Raw genomic sequence first — 17,125 nt, 5'->3', positions numbered from 1 at the left:
TACCGTTTTTCACATGTAGACGTATATGCATTCTCTCCCTCTCCCCCACATATACACAAGCATCCATGCACACAGAGACATTTAAATCTATCCCACAATGCACAGGTAGAGAAAAGCATTTTCTTAGGGCTAAAAGTGGGACGTTTCAGCTCTCGATGCAGCTGCCCCATGCAGTGAGCTATCAGAACTGCCGCTTGGATCATTCTCCTGGAAGTGAAAAATGATCAGGCTCTGAACTGGCCTCACCCACCCAGTTGGGCCCTCCTTGACAGGAAGGGCTATAAAAGACTTCCTGTTTTGGCTGGGAACTTGTGTGAACAACATCAGTCTTCCTGCCATGTTCTGTGCATTCCATGGCCCTGGCTCACCTCTGACAACTACCTAGAATCTCAGCCCTGACATACTTCTGCCTTCAGCAGGCAGTGATAGAAAGGACTAAATGAAATCCTAGTTCTCTCCTTGGCAAGCCAAAGCAGTACGACAAGGATGGGGAACTTGTGGGCCACCAGATATTCTTGACTCCAGTTCCCATCGGCTCCAGTCAGCATGGCCAACATTCAAGGATGATCAGAGTCGCAGTCTAACAACATCTGGAGGGCCTCATGTTTCCCCCAACCCTGCAGTACAGAAAGTCAGATGAAGTCCTGTCTCCTTCCCACCCGTATGTAGTTTCTAGGTGAAGTTGCTTTGGACTGGCTGATTGTAGCCCTAATCACACATTATTCACATCGAGGGCATAAGCATGTAGAGCAAGCTCCCCCAGCAAAAAAGTTATGTCTCCTCCCTCCCCCCCCCCAGTTAACTGTATGTTGCGCACAGTCATGTAAGCAGAAACCCCAAAGTGCGAACTCCTGTTTGCGAGTAGCAGCTCTGTACAATCAGAACACCTGAATACTCAAGTGTCCTGATCACATGGACAGGGCCAGCACCAGCCTGCCCTGGGCCCTGGCACATGCACGCACACCCCACCTACCTACCTACCAGGCAGGCGGAGGAGCGGGAGGTCAGGCGGAAGGGCGGGCGAGGGAGGGAAGGAGGGAACGGGTGGGCGAGCAGCTCCCTCCCTGCCATCCACGGCAGGGAGCCTGCTGCTGAAGGGGAGTGCTACTCCCCCATCATAATGAGGGGCCCTCGGGATGGCGGGCAGGCAAGCTGGCAGGCAGGGGGAGGGTGAGCGGCAGGGGGGCGAGTGAGGGAGCCGGCAGGGGCGGAGGGCAAGTGAGTGGGTGCAGGTGGGCCGGCAAGCGGGCGGACAGGCTGGCAAGTGGACGGGCAGCTCCCTTCCTGCGATCCGCGGTAGCCTGCCGCAGAAGGGGAGTGCTACTCCCCCACCATAACGAGGAGCCCTTCAGGGGCCCCTGTGGACCACGGGGCCCTCAGCCAGGGCCCCACCTGGCTGCCCTTTAGAGCTGGCCCTGCACATGGAGACCCTACTCAAGCCGCCTTGAGTTCCACTTTGGAAAACAGGGCAGGGTAAAAATAAAGATAATAAATAAAAATAAATTAATTAATGGGCTGGATGTTCCACTTACACAACCTCACACAGCAGACAGTTCTGGAGGTAGGGTGGGGAGGCACAACATTAGAGGCTGGACTAAAAGTGTGGCCCTGCTCCCTGATCTTCACATGCCTTTACATGTGAGTAACATGTGAACGGTGCTCTTGTTTTTATGAATTGGTACGTTCATCCCTAGAAACAGAATTACCAGAGCAACTCTAGAGCCTACCCAGGTTGCTACCAACACCATATTGTTCCCCTGCAAACACAAGATGGGGGCTATCCATCTCTGACAATGCATGGGGACAACTTGCAGGGACTTGACCTCATTTTATGTGGCCCCTGATCTCTCCTGACAGTGCCCCATTCTTCCATCCCATCAGCCTTCCTCCCCTCCTGGCTGTTTCCCCCTTTTTCCTGGCTTTTAAAAGTGTTTCCCCTAGAAGACCTAGAAGGTGGAACTACAGAGTAGTTTCAAGGCATGGAGGGACAACTCAACTTCGTCCCAAGGCTCTCTCTCTCAGTGACAGAGGAGGGAATGATTCCTCCACAACTTCAGGTACCTTCATCAAGGCCTTGGATGACACTGCAGCTTGAGCCACTTTAGTAAACTAGGTTAGTTTAAGGAACTGGGCCTTCCACAACAACATCTAACACCTGTGCCCCTCCCTAGAGATCAGCTATTTTTTCCCTTCATTGCTTGTTTGTTGCTCTGGTCAGGATGTAGCAGCTCCCCAGAGGGTGCTAAGAACAGCTGCCTGCTACAAGCCAGAACTAAATGGACCAATGCTCTAGATCGGGGGTGTGGAACCTGTGGCACAAGGGCCATGTGTAGCCCTCAGCCCAATTTCATGTGGATAGCAAAGGGAAGAATTGGGATAGGAGAGGGGGTTGCATAAAGAGATAGAAAATGGGGCCTCCTCTCCACTTCTGGCTCTGACTCCACCCTCTCGTTTGACACCCTGCCTACCAGAGAGAGCCTTTTCAGTTGTGGCTCCCCCATCTGTGGAATATGCTTCTCACCGAGGTCTGCCTAGTGCCTTTGTTGACATCTTTTTGGTGCCAGGTAAAGAAGGATCTTTTTCCCCAAGGCTTTTGATAGGCTAAGATGATACTGTTTGTTATTAGTGTGCTGCCAAAGCTTCCTGTGGCCAGGGCTGGCTCCAGGCATGCTGGGACCCTTGGGCATCAGCTTGCCCTGCGCCCCGACGTGTGCGCGCGTTTGCGTGCGCACAGCCCCCACCCCCACCTACCTGTCTCCTGTCTTTTACTATTGCCATTAACCAAGATAGCGGCCGCGGTTTCCCTAAGGGGATGAAGCCTCCCCTGCCATCTTCGTTGATGGCACGTGTGTGTGCTACGCGTGCGCATCTCTGCCATCAACTAAGATGGCGGCAGGGGCTTCAGTACTTTAGGGAAACCACGGCTGCCATCTTCATTAAGGGCAATACTAAAAGGCAGGAGACAGGTAAGTAGGAGGTGTGGGGGGGACACGGATCGACACGGATTGTGGAAGGGAAGCGGAGGGGCCGCTGAGGGGCCCCCTGTTACCCTGTAGCTCCAGGGGCCCTCAGGCCAGTGCCCCACCTGGCCGCCCTGTAGAACTGGCCCTGCCTGTGGCTGTTATGGAGTTTGTGGTTTTCTTACTATGGTATAATATTTATTTCTGTTTTTAATAGTAGTGTAAGTCACTTGGAGACCTTGGAGTAACAAGCGACTAACAAATCTAATCCTTCTTCATCCTCCTCCACTTCCTCCTAATTCCACCACTGGCTTCAGTCCGTCCCATTGTGGGCATTCAGCCCCCTATTGATTACTCCGGGCAAAATGCAGCCCTCAACAGCAACAAGAGAAGGTCCACAGCCATTGCTCTAGTTCCTTACAAGACACTACGCTTCAGGGTGCCTATCATTATACTTTTGTAGATATGCAAGTATGAAATAGACCTGGGCACTTACAGATGTGAAGGAAGCACACATGCAAACTTAGACATGTGTGACTTTTAAAAATTTAGATGTGGTGATAGGCTGGATGTTCTCTTTAAAGACCCTCACCTAATTCTGCTTGTGTATGGGCTTCACTCTCGGCCAGGCACATGTTCAGCAAAAGAATCGCATCCAGAAGACTAAGCGGGGAAGCAAGGAATGTTGACTTGCTGTTAAGATTGATGTATCACAAGTATGTCATGACTTTACAGTTGAATTCCATGGCTACATCCACACTATACATTTAAAGCAGTATCATACCACTTCCAACATGCATGGCTTCCTCCAAAGAATCCTGGGAACTGTAGTTTTTATGAGTGCTGAGAGTTGTGAGGAGATCTCCATCCCCCTCACAGAGCTATAATTCCCAGAGTGGTTTTACAACCAGTCCAATCCCATTTCCCAAGGAACTCTGGAAACTGTAGCTCTATGAGGGGAATTAGGTCTCCTAACAGCTCTCAGCACCCTTTACAAACTAGTTTTCAGGATTCTTTGGGGGAAACCATGTCTGCTTAAAATGGTATGATACTGCTTAAAATATATAGTGCAGATGGGGCCAGAGAGAGTTTTCCAAGTGCTTTATTACAACTAACACACAAAGCTGTCCCTTCCTGATGACATTATCCAATAAGACAGAAGCTTAATCCCGACAATCACAGCTGTTCACCAAATACACACAGAAGAGATACCCCCCAAAGCCAGCAAACTATCAAGCAAAGCTATGGCCCCTTGAGATCAGCAAGCAATTACCAAAGTGACCATGATATGATATACCGCCTTCAAGTCAATCCTGACTTATGGCAACCCTATGAATAGGGTTTTCATGGTAAGCGGTATTCAGAGGGGGTTTACCATTGCCTTCCTCTGAGGCTGAGAGGCAGTGACTGGCCCAAGGTCACCCAGTGAGCTTCATGGCTGTGTGGGGATTCGAATCCTGGTCTCCCAGGTCGCAGTCCAACATCTTAACCACTACGCCACACTGGCTCTCATAGGTGCACTAAAATGTTCATTCCCATGGTGTATATGTGGAATTTAGTTTCAATCTTTACATACCAGTTGAAGGTATCTGATCATCCCAGAGCTCCCATCCACCTAACAAGCTGGTAGGCATGCTGAAAAGGAGTAGAACAGGATAGATAGACAGAGAGCAACTATTTCAGCAACATTTATAAAATAAAAAGTACTGAAAGCAAACACAAGATGAAGACTGCAAGAGGATTTTAAAAACGTTTCTCCAGAAAAATAGCTGAATGATTGCCCCAGCAAACCTGCGGCACCTCACTCCCAGCAAATAAAATAGGATTATAGGCATCAGAGATATTTTTTTTCTCACCATGAAGCCTGAAAAGACAGCAAGGACAAATGTAAAGTGTTACACATAGGGAAGAAGAACCACATGCTTTAGATAACTGGCTAGGCACCACTGAGAAAGATTAGAGGCTATAGCAGAGAGCCAACAATGGAAGCTGCAGCACAAAAAGACAATGTCATTTTAGACTGCATAAAAAAAAGGGATCATACCCACAAGAGACAGGTGATGTTGCCCCTCTCACTCCATACTGGCAAGGTATCATAAAAAGCACTTATCTTCAGCCTTTTCAGGTCTAGGGCTCTCTTTTAACCCCAACTTGCGACATGCCCAATTATTTTTAACACACACATTTCCCTTATTATAACACATTGTGTTTTTATTCTAAGAAATGGATTGCAGTGACTCAGTCAAAGACTTTTTCTTTTTGTATTCATTCATACACTTTGAATCCACTTCCATGCTTTCTGGATCTCTTCCTTCTACATGCCCTCCTACAATTTCTTTAAGTCATTTCCTCATTATTATCTGCGATGTACTAGGCCAATTGCTATCTCATTTATTCAAGCATTGCGGCTTGATATCCTCTTGCCATTAGCACCTCAAGACTTTTGTATGTCTACAAACTCAGATAATACACAATTCTTTCTCCAAAGGGAAACTTGAAAATTGTAGTTCTGAGTATACATGGAGAGTAGGGTCAAACTCTCTCTCTAAGAGAATTCTTAATACCAAACAGCCATGACACCTAAAACAACTACAGAACTAATACAAAATTGTAGTGCAAACTCATTTACTTTCAACATCCCAACTTTGTATTTTTTTAAAAAAGCAAAATGTCATGGTGCTACCAGTATGACCAACATTAGGTGAAGTTGTGACCAACTTTGGATCACAACCCACTAGTTGAAGACCAGAAACCTAAAGTGTGGGGTTAGAATTATAGCTTTGGAAGAGACCCCAAATGTAATTTGTCCAACCCCATGCCAATGCAAGAAATTTGCTGTTACAGCATCTTTGGTAGCCTCTTGTTTAAATTTATCCAGTGAAGGAGACTCTACCACCTTCCAAGACAGTCTTTTCCACTGTCAAACAGTTTGTACCATTAGCAAGTTCATCCTAATGCTTAATCAAAATCCCCTTTCTTGTCATTTGAAACCATGGGTTCAGATCCTACCCTCAGGAGCAACAGAAAACAAATTTGCTTCATCTTCTGTGACAGCCTTTCAAATATTTGAAAATGGCTATCATTTCATCCATTAATAATCTCATCTCTAGGCTAACCACACCCAGCTCCTTCAAAGTTTCCCTTTAAGACCACAGCTGCGTTCACACCACACAATTAAAGCACATTTCCTCTCCCACCACTGCAAGAATCCTGGGAACTGTAGTTTAGCCCTCCCAGAACTACAATTCCCAGCACCCTTAACCTACAGTTCCCAGAATTCTTTGCGGGGGGTTGTAGGATATACTTTAAATGTATACAAGCTGTGGTATCTAGACACCTTATTGTCTTGGTGGTCCTCTAGACACAGTCTACTTTCTCAATATGCTTCTTAAACTGTGGTGTTCAGAACTGGACACAGAACTCCAGCTGTGGTGTGACCAAAGCAGAACAGAATGGCAGTACTATTGTTTATTGTGATTTGGACATTAAACTTCTCGAGTACTGTTTATTTGTTCTACAGGCCAAAAAGGATTCAAGAAAACTACATGGATGCCCACTTGTCTATGTTTCCAATCATAGGCCTCAATAGGCTATGTAAGGATGGCCCTTATGCCAACATTTTCAAACCACTTTTAGCCAGATATGTGTACACGATATGGATTAAATAGCTGTATGCTTGTACACAATTATTGGCCAGCTTTTCAGAAATGAGTCAAACCCAATACAAGTTTCCATTATAAAAGGTGTCCAACTTCAGAAAGGACAAAGTTTAGATTTGTGTGAGTTGATTTTGCACATCATCACCTTCATCAAATATAGAAATAGTTCCAGCAAAAATGTGGGCAACCTGTTACCTTTGATTACATAAGCTTCCGTTAGCAGTCGCAGCATATACAGAGGCTTTTTCTCTACCACGATGTCATCAAGACCAGCTCGTGCATACATGCTGACAGTGTCCCTGTAAGCGCCCTCCACATAATGGAGCTTTGCTAGGATCAACATTGCTTCTGTCATACCTTTTGGCTGGAAAAATAAAAAAATTTTCATCAAAAAGCATGCATACAAGGCAGCACATGTAGTAATTGCATTTAAACAATATAGTAACCATGTAAAATGCTTTCATGAGGAAGTGGAGAGTGCTCTGCTTGTGGCCAACATCAAAATTAAATTCATCCCGAGAGAAGGTGTGAACTGCAGATTCCTGCGTGGTTAATTTGGTTCTCTCTCATTAACACAAACATGCTTAAAATTAGCAGTTTCCAAAACAGAGGTGCCTCAGAGCAGCCTTCCTCAACCCAGTGCTCTCCTGATATTCTGCACTACAACTCCCATCAGCCTCAGCTGGTACAGTCCAAAGCACCTAGAGGTCACCAACTTGGGGAAGGCTGCCCCAGAACATGGGGTTTTATACAAGCTTGAAAACAGCCATTTGCCTGGCCACCTCTGCCAAGGAAGAATTTGTTCCAGATTACTAGACAGAAAAACTGACAAGTCACAAATGACTATCACAGTTATGTGGGATCAGGTAGGCTAGTAACATTTCTGGACCTATGCATAAGGCTGGTTTTGTGCAACATTTCACTCTATAATATTTGCCATCTGCACAACCTGGTAATTTATCAAGTCTGCTGCACAGACCCACAAGGGTGAGGTCTGGACCCGATACAGAACCTTGAAAGTTACTCATGTTGAGAATGGAAACTGATACAGAACTGCAAAATTCATCTATGCTGAATCTGCAGCTGTGACCCTGGGCAAAGCAGTCCCATGTAGAAATTGCCTTAGTACAGTGGAAAGTGACGGGTTATCAAACAAGTCTGGAGCCAGACTGCTCTGCCCACGATATGGGGTCCCAGTTTAAAAATGCAAAGATGTAAACCTCAGGTCCCTTTGCTACCACTAAAACAGGTCTACAGACACTGCCTGAAAAATAAAAAAAACTATGGTTTACTGTGAATGCGCAGCATGCTCGTGTATGCTTCCAAAATGTTCTTGCTTCATTCCTACCCTACCTTAGCTGCTGCTGCTGCACTGACACAAAACAAGTCAGAAACTGATTTATCATGACATTTGAATCTGGGCTCACAGTTTGTTTCTCTTCAAACAAAACATAAGCAGTAATTCAAGAACAAACCTTTGTTACCGCTTATGGCTGGGTTGGAGAGAAACAAACCATGAGCGGTATTCAATGAAATACTTGTGCTAGTGAAAGGATTAGCACCGGCATAATGGGATTCCGCCCCCATCCTCCTCCATCCATGCCCCTTACTGTCTCCAAATCTGCTCTGGAGAGTTGGGGGAACCCCTAGAACAGATTCAGCATAAGTGCAGGGGAAGAACGTTCCATTACACAAGAAAAAATCCTTCAGCTGATGGAAGGCTCACCTAAGTGATATGTCGAATACAGCCCCGTGAGCCCATGTTCAATGCCATGATAAGCCAGACTCTGGCTTGTTTCCACGTAGCACAACCACAGGAGTGGAGGAAGGAGCACAGTGAGAACTTTTCAACACTGTGCACCAGCACACGTCACATTCACATTAAAAACCAGAGTTTGTTTTTAACTATAGTTAAATGTGATACGTGAACCAGGCCATAGAACTGTGCTGCAAGTTCAATGGATTAGATCCTAATGAAGTGTGTGTATATGAAAAAAGACTGCAGAGAGAAAGCAAACGGCACATTAATTGAAGTCTTTAAGAAACACAGGACTGAGTGCAGAAGAGACAGATGGGATTGAAGGCCTTCAACATTCTGTATCAGAGCCTTGTAATTGTGCATCATTAGCAGCATATTAAATACTCATGTTTTATGGCAGCAGAGAATGCTTACCAGCAACTTCCCTCGGTTTAAAATGCCCGTCAAATGCTTTTTGGCATCGCTCATTTTGGGCTCGGATTTTTCTATTAATGGAATAGCATCCTTGATTTTGGCAAGGTTCTCTTTCAAGCAAAGTTCCAGCAATGCCTCTGCAACTAGTAGGTTCCCATAGTCTTCTGCAATACAGAATGGACGGAGTAAAGAAAAGTCACACCCACAATGTCATGTTCCCATATATAGCAGGCCACAAGATAAACACAGAACATTAACCATTATATAAACATTCCCTTACATAAGAAGTTCTAACACGGAGTGCAAAAGTTACCCGTCTACAAAGCAACAAGCGTAGATGATTCTCCACTCAGTTCTGGTTGTTGTTTTTTATTATCTCATTTTCATTTAAATGTTTTGCCAATGCCATGCTGATTAAGTTCTATTTTTGTTATTAATAAGCTTATCACAGAGCTATAATTCCCAGCACCTTTAAACTACAGTTCCCAGGATTCTCTGGGGGAAGTGATGCCTCTTAAAGTAGTATAAGAGTGCTTCAAATGTATGGTGTGGATATGACCAATCATTAGTTTTGTTCCAATACTGTAAACTTATTTACAATATTGTAAGCTTACTTGCAATATGAGAGGGATGCAGAGCTTGTTCAGTGCTGAAAACTATACTAGAAATAAATCATATCTTAGCTTTAGGGAATGGGTATAATTTTCTTGTCTTTCTAAGAACCTGACTGATGTCAAATATTATGGGTTCGTTTTAGACTTGGGCTGCAATACTTGAGAGTAACTATTGAACTCAGTAGGACTTGCTTCCGAATAAACATACATAGAATCATATTGTAAGTTAGCTGCACTTATATTAATTTAAATCAGACTGATTTCAATGGGAACTAAGTCATGACTAATGTGCTCAATTAGTTTCTGAGGGACCCAAGTACAACTGACTTATTCTGCCTCCAACCTTATGAACTTTTATCTTCAAATTTCCTAGCCTGCCCAAGGAGTCTCACTGGCAGCTTACAAGCAAGTAACATGATAAACTATATATAATATAAGAGGATAAAGCACAAAGATAAAATCACTTAAAACAATCCTAATAGCAAAAACAAAGCAGACAATCAAAACAATTATCTGTCTTCCAAAACAACATCAGTATCTGCCAGCAATCACTCATCACAAAAGCTTTACAAAATAGGAAGGTTTTTACTAGTTTCCTAAAAATCTCCAACAAGCTATTCAGGTAGGTATCCTAGAAAGGGAACTCTAAATTACAGTTGGTGTACAAACCTCAGGCCTAGGGGCCAAATGTAACCATGCCTCTCCATTTCCCAAGCCATGCCTCCTCTCCACAAGTCACATTCAACTGTGTTTGCCTGACTGGAATGTCTCCTAGAACTGCAATAACAACCTCTGACTTTTGCATGGCTAGAATGTAGCTCACTGTACAAATAGGAGTCACATCTGTTGCTCCACCCACTTTTGCCTCTAGCCCCACCCACCACTGCCATGTGCCACCCCTCACCCACGAAGGAATGCAGCCCTCCGGCTGAAAAAGATTCCCCAACCGTGGTATACAAATTACACTAATCTGCAATATATTTTCATGCTGAATTATAGCCAAATGTAAAAAACTTTATCCAAACCGTTGAATGATTCCTCTGACTTTAACCAAAATTAAAATCCACATTTCCAGTCTGTGCCTAATCAATTGCTTCATTAATCATACAGGTTCATCTATTAATATTGGCCATCCTCGGCCGATATAACTCCAAGTTGCTCTCTATGGGAGTAGGATGCACTGAGTAGCCTTGCCCACTAGCATCTGCACAAGACAGCACAAACCGCTGTAGCGGCACAGCTTTTGTGCATGTAACGGTATGCACAAAGGCTACATCACTGGACTACATCACCAGGGGGCAGGGGTTCTCACTGCATTCCCATTCCCTTGTAAAGCATGGGTGGGGTACCTCAGGCCCAGGGGCCAAATGCAGCACTTGACATCTCTCCATCTGGCCCTTGGGACTCTCCGCAGGCCACATCTCCTCCCCAGCCACACCCCTCCCCAGCCCTGCTTTGCACCCTTCTTGAGTGCTGCAGTGTGTCCTTGAACTATGATCATGCCTCTTGATTGCTTGGATGGAGGATAGAGAGGGGTGTGCAAGTGTGCATAGAAACTAGCCTCCGGTACAAAGATAAAATTTCACAGTAGTCGCTCTGCCCACCTTTATTTTTGGCCTTGCCCACTACTGATAAGCGCCCTCCAGAAGATTGCCCCAGAAGGGAATGCAGTTGTGGGGAATCTGAAAAAGATTCCCCACAACCTAGAGCAACGCAGGAGCTCTAGCTACAGAAGAGGGCTACTGGCAGCCCTCAAAGGCATGTACAGGCCACTGCAGTAATCTGGCATGTTACAAGAACATGACAGTTCTCATGCACTTAAGTCTTACTAGAATGAATAAGCACAGCCCCATTACTCCTCCCTTCTCAGCTCAACCAATCCAATCAGGAAGCTTGTAATTATTCACGGTCTCCCTACGTAAACTGAGAACATGCTCCAGAGCAGCCTTCATGAACTTGCTGCCTTCCAGATGTTTTGGACTATGACTTCCATCTGCCCCAGGCAGCACGGACAGGTAGTCCAAAACATCTTAGGGCGTCAGCCTGCTCTAGAGCACCCACCACCCCGGTGGCTGAACATTGTTGAGAAGCTGGAGAAGTTCCTTTTCAGTAAAGTTTGTCTGCCATTCCTGATTTTTCTCACTGTGAAATCTCTGGTAATCTTCCAAGGATTCCCTGGAACGCAGTTTGAAAGCTACTGAAACAGTGGCGCTCTAAACTTCAACAGCAGTTTCCTAGCTGAACAGAACACCATCTTTGTGACAGAAGGAGAGAAGTAGCAAGAGGACACAGAATAAATGCACGCTGGCTATTTATAATGCATTGGCCACTTACACAAAGTTGGATGAGGGGCTGGCCAGTGTGTCAACGCAGAATTAAGAGGAGCTCAAAAACAGGAAATGCTTTTCACAAAGAGCCCACAGTTACCTCTTGTACAAAATAAAGCCAGTGGCAGGGAGTCCTCAATGCCTACTGAAAAGAGTGTTCCACTCCAAGGAACAGAAGAAGGTCAGGAGGGCAAGCAGAAAAATGGGCTGGAAAGCTGAAATGGATAGAGTGATGGAAGCAGCGGTGGTTGGATTTATATATTCTGAATGCTTTTAAAAGGCAGTCCAACACAGAGCACATTGCAATCAGCCAACCTGCAGACTAGTGGTGTGATGTAGTGGTATTAGCATAACACCAGGGAGACCCAGGTTCAAACCCCACTCAGCCATGAAGCTTACATTCCCTCAGCCTGACCTACCTCACAGGGTTGTTGCGAGGATAAAATGGAGAAACCATGTGTGGTGTCCTCAGTTTCTTGGGGGGGGGGAAAGGTGGCATAAAAATTAAATAGTAGAAATAAGTATATACACCATAATACATTTCCACTATCTGAGCACCACCCTGAGGCATTGCGTCTCCCCACCCCACACCCCAGTTTAATTTTATTTATTTATTCATGCATGCATTTAAAATACTTATATCCAGCTTTATATCTGCAAGAGGCTCTCAAAGCGGTGTGCAAAAGATCTGCATAATGCAGTTGTACTCAAAAAGTGTTGCACATATGATCAGAAATATGGTGCCAGGTTTATGCAGGCAGCGTTTTTGGTCCTCATTCTTGGTCTTCCCTGGTGTTGCCAGGCAGCAGGCCCACTAAGAATCTCTGCTGAGAAGCAGGACCTCGCTCAATCCAGGACAATATCCGCACCATGCATTTACAGCACTATGATACCACTTTGACAACCATGGCTTCCCCCAAAGAATCCTAGGATCTGTGTCTCTATTCAATTACCGGATCATGAGAATATAAGAAGAGCCTGCTGGATGAGGTCAATGGCCCATCTAGTCTAGCAAACTGTTCTCACATTGGCCAACCAGTTGCCCATGGGAAACCTGCAAGCAGGACCTGAGTGCCGTCAGCACAAGGATTTCTGCTTGTACAGCAGGACTTTCCCCTCTTCTCCTCCCCCATGTGTGCCTCACCACCTTCCAAAATCTGCTCAAGAGGGTTGGAGAACCTCTAGAACAGATTTAGGAGGCCCGGTGGGAAAAGAGGGGCAGAACATTTCATTGCAAAAGGAGAAATCATTTTGCTGATGGAACGAGAGAATTGGCACTACAAAGGATTCATTTGTTAAGGGTGCCGAGAGTTGTTAGGAGACCCTTAATCCCTGCACAGAGCTACAATTCCCAGAGTTCCCTGGGAACAGGGATTGACTGGTAAGCCACTCTGGGAATTGTATACCTCTGTGATGGGAATAGGGATCTCCAAACAACTCTCAGCACCCTTACCAAACTAAAGCTCCCAGGAGTCTATGTGGGCAGCCATGACTGTTTAAAGTGATATAATACTGCTTGAAATGTATGATGTGTATGTGGACCAAGATGGGACCAAGCCTCTCTCTCTCTGCAGACTCCTTTTCTTTCTGTACACTCTCTCTCTCTCTCTCTTGTCCCAAGGCCTACTGGCAACTGTCACTGCATGCAAGAAACAAGAATAAGAGGAAAAATGTGTGCCAGTAGTACACTTGCGTGTGGTGGATAAACACATATGCTCTTGGGTGGGGCCCACTGGCCCATTTAAAATTGGCAACGCAGGCCCTCCAGAGAAATAAAATGGCTCTCTAGCCCTGGTTTGAGGCAGAAATTTTAAAAAGGAAACACAAACGCCTGGTGATAATTTACTTCTTTATCCCAGACCATTTTTTAAAAAATTCAGAAGTTACTCTTTAAAATATAACTTAAATTAAGTAAAAAATGCTTCCAAGATAAACACAGTTGTTACAATGTTTCCAAAAGCTGAAGAAGAGACCACGGAATATTTTATTTCTTCTACCTCAGCGATGCTGGGCAGGCAATTTTTAAAACAGGATGGGAGAACATGAATCATCGCCCACTTTCTCTAATTTCCTCCCTGCTGAGATGAACGGGCTACAGGAGAAGAGAAACATCTAAACTTTTAAAGAGGCACATACCCTTCCTGAACTAACTTGTCAACACCCCAGATTTAAATATGATCAAAACTTGTTTGAAAACTGTTTTTTGGTTTCCCCCAAAAAGTGCTGAGAACTTGGCTCATTGAGAAAGGGTGGAGTATTAAGGCTACATTCACACCACACATTGAAAGCACTATTATTCCACTTCAACAGTCATGGCTTCCCTCAGAGAATCTAGGAAATGTAGTTTTTTGAGGGGTGCTGAGAGTTGTTAGGAGACCCCTATTCCCTTCGCAGAACTACATTTCCCAGAGTTCTCTGGGAAGAGGGCCTAACTGTTGGGCCACTCAAAGAACTGTAGCTCTGTGAGGGGTAATAAGGGACTCCTAACAACTCTCAGCAAACTACAGTTCTCAGATTCTTTTGAGGAAGCCATGACTGTTATAGTAGTATTTTAAACGTATTGTGTGGATGTTGTGGGCTAAGGGGTTGGAACTTCATATCCCAGGATTCCTCAGATAAACAGGGTTGAAAACAATGGTATAGTGGAGAGGGCACGCATGGAGTGGGGGACAACAGGGGCAGTGATGTCATCTGCAGAACCCTCCTTGCTCTCACAAGTGGTGATGACAACGCTTTCAAGGTTTAACACTGTCCATTACACACTGGCACTGAGGAAGCCAAAGAATAAGGCTAGCTCATTATTCTATGATAGTCATCTGATCCAGAGAAAAAAGCTAGCTCGTTATTCTAAGATAGTCATCTGATCCCATGCTATGTATTTCAGCTCCTTCGGGAACAGGGAAGCACAGCCACCTGCATTTTTGGACTCTCCAGGAGGGGGCATGGTTATGGTTTGTTGTTGTTATGTGCCTTCAAGTCGATTACGACTTATGGCGACCCTATGAATCAGCGACCTCCAAGAGCATCTGTCGTGAACCACCCTGTTCAGATCTTGTAAGTTCAGGTCTGTGGCTTCCTTTATGGAATCAAGCCATCTCTTGTTTGGCCTTCCTCTTTTTCTACTTCCTGCTGTTTTTCATGAAAAGCTCCTGCACTTCAAAAATGTACCACTACACCACTGTTTGAAACTTCCTCAGAAAAGGATCATGGTAAATAGACAGGTTTGAAACTGGTTTTAGTGGACAGTGCAGTGGACAGTGCCCAGGAATCAACCCATAGCTGGATGGGTGTGGCAAGGCAGCACTGGGAGAGCTAGATTAGCCTCACTGGTGCATCTAGGCATCCCCAACTTGGCTGCCCTGCCCCACCTCATCTCCACCCAAGTAAGCTGTAGTGATGCCAGTGCTGGGATGACAGTTCCATCCCAGCATACTGGCTGCTACTGATACTTACTTGCCCAGGCATTCAGGGCTCCCCGAATGTTTTACTACCAGTTTGAATCCGTTCTTGGGTGTTATAGCTCAGACATGGGGAATCTCTGGCCCACAGGCCTAAATAGGTCCGTCAGGCCTCCCTATTTGGCTTCCAAGGCCATTTTAGCAAAGGCATGCCCACCTGCCCTTCACTTGACATCATATATGGTGAGACATCCAGTGCAGAGCAAGTAAACACCTGGGGCAACCAAAATTGAGCTTGTGGAAGGGGCTTCCAAAGCTCTGTGCAAAGCACTCTGCATAGGGCTTCATAAGACCAAATGATTAGCTGATCATCAGTGTTTTGTGAGCAGTGACTTTGTTCACACTGTTTTGACTTCAAGAAAGGTTTGCCTGATGTTGTTGTGACATCAGGTGACTGACAAATGTGCTGTGTCCAACAGCCAGATCCAGTTCTCCAACCCTACTATATAGGTGCATATTTTATTGTGTTGTGAACTGCCTTGACATTATTTTTACTTAAAAAGCAGTATATAAATGAGTTCAGTAAATAAATGGCAGCCCGAGCCACATCCAGGCCTCAGAGCTGCCTTTTACTTTCCCCCTCCTTCGCAAATCCTAGAAGCAAAGAGAGCCTGTTGAATAGCATCATTTGCAGCAATAGGATATATATATATATATATATATATATATATATATATATATATATATATATATATATATATATATACACACATACACACACACACATATACCACCTCATAGCCAAAGCTCTCTGGATTGTTTACAACAATTAAAACATTAAAAACTAGTATACAAATTTAAACCCTGCCAAATTAAAACCCATAAAAACCGATAGGCAAGTTAAAACGCATGCTAGTCAAATGCTGTTAAAAAATGAGATCTTTCTAAGTCAGCCTTTCCCAACCAGTGTGCCTCCAGCTGTTGTTGGACCACAACTCCCATCAGCCTCAGCCAGCATTGCCAATGGCTGAGGTTGATGGGAGTTGTGGTCCAACAACATCTGGAGGGCCACAGGTTCCCCACTACTTGCTCAATGGCAGCTTTTCCCAACCTTTTGGTCCCCAGATGTTGCTGGACTACAATTCCCATAATTATTGGCCACCACCCATGTTGGCTGGGACTGATGGGGGTTGTAGTCCAACAGTATCTGGGACCCAAAGGTTGGGAAAGGCTGCTAGAGCCATTGTGGGGAGCAACTGGTAAGCTCCACTGAACACAACTGGGATTTACTTCTGAGTAAACAGTGGATTCTCTTTGAGGCTTTCCTCTGGAGTAGGGCAGCCAGTGATTCACAAGAGTATTGATTTCCCCAGTGGGGAATGGTGTGAGAAGAAATGATTTAGAGCAACACACAAGACTACAAGGGGAGCATTGAGCAACAAGTAGCTGTGGGGTGCAAATCCGATTCCCCACTGGGCTTGCATTTTGCTTAAAAGCCTTTGGCTCTCATAATGCAAACCCCCAAAAGAAACTGACGCTGTATCCACAGGCATTAGCGGGATGTGTGTGCGTAACCCTACGAATGAGCCCCTCCTCCAAAAAAAGACCAAGCGTCGGATCTTGACTAAGCTTGTTGCGCTTAGATTGAAATCAATGCGAAAAGTTAGCTCATGACTTTGGAGTTAAATCCTGTTGCTTTCAGTGGGGGCTTACTGAATTCAACTAAACTTACTCTGGGTCCTACCGAGCAAGGTCCAGGCAGAGAAAAAAGAAACGCCAACAAGCAGCAGAGGGAGACGCTCAAAATTCCAGCACATCAGTGCAAGGCAAGCCTCGCAGGAAAAGAAGGACCATCACGGTTGGCGGCGGCAGCGACCGTGGCAACAGCATAGAATTAGCTAGGCACAGATTTTGCAACTTTTCCGACCGGGCAGGTTTCGCTTTGTGAGAGCAAACAACGACTCCTTAACAAAGAGACAGGCAGGCGCCGCGGC

General features: G+C 45.2%; 1 protein-coding gene across 3 annotated transcripts in view; it reads right to left on the bottom strand.

Moving 5' to 3' along the window:
* TTC7A (tetratricopeptide repeat domain 7A) overlaps positions 1-17,125 on the bottom strand; it is a 316,394-nt gene that overhangs the window by 298,631 nt on the left and 638 nt on the right. For 2 of the 3 annotated variants that reach the window (XM_061625444.1, XM_061625445.1), the window contains exons 2-3: positions 8,793-8,956; positions 6,815-6,983 (exon numbers count right to left, since the gene is read on the bottom strand). In XM_061625444.1, the coding sequence (XP_061481428.1) occupies positions 6,815-6,983; positions 8,793-8,956 (333 nt within the window). Of the gene's footprint in view, positions 1-6,814; positions 6,984-8,792; positions 8,957-16,863; positions 17,033-17,125 lie in introns of those variants that run through there. The other variant, XM_061625446.1, reaches the window with a different exon arrangement.

Source organism: Rhineura floridana, chromosome 4, assembly GCF_030035675.1.
Source record: "Rhineura floridana isolate rRhiFlo1 chromosome 4, rRhiFlo1.hap2, whole genome shotgun sequence".
Lineage (NCBI taxonomy): Eukaryota > Metazoa > Chordata > Lepidosauria > Squamata > Rhineuridae > Rhineura > Rhineura floridana.
Note: the sequence above shows the minus strand (reverse complement) of the source record. Positions and strands in the feature narration are given on the sequence as shown.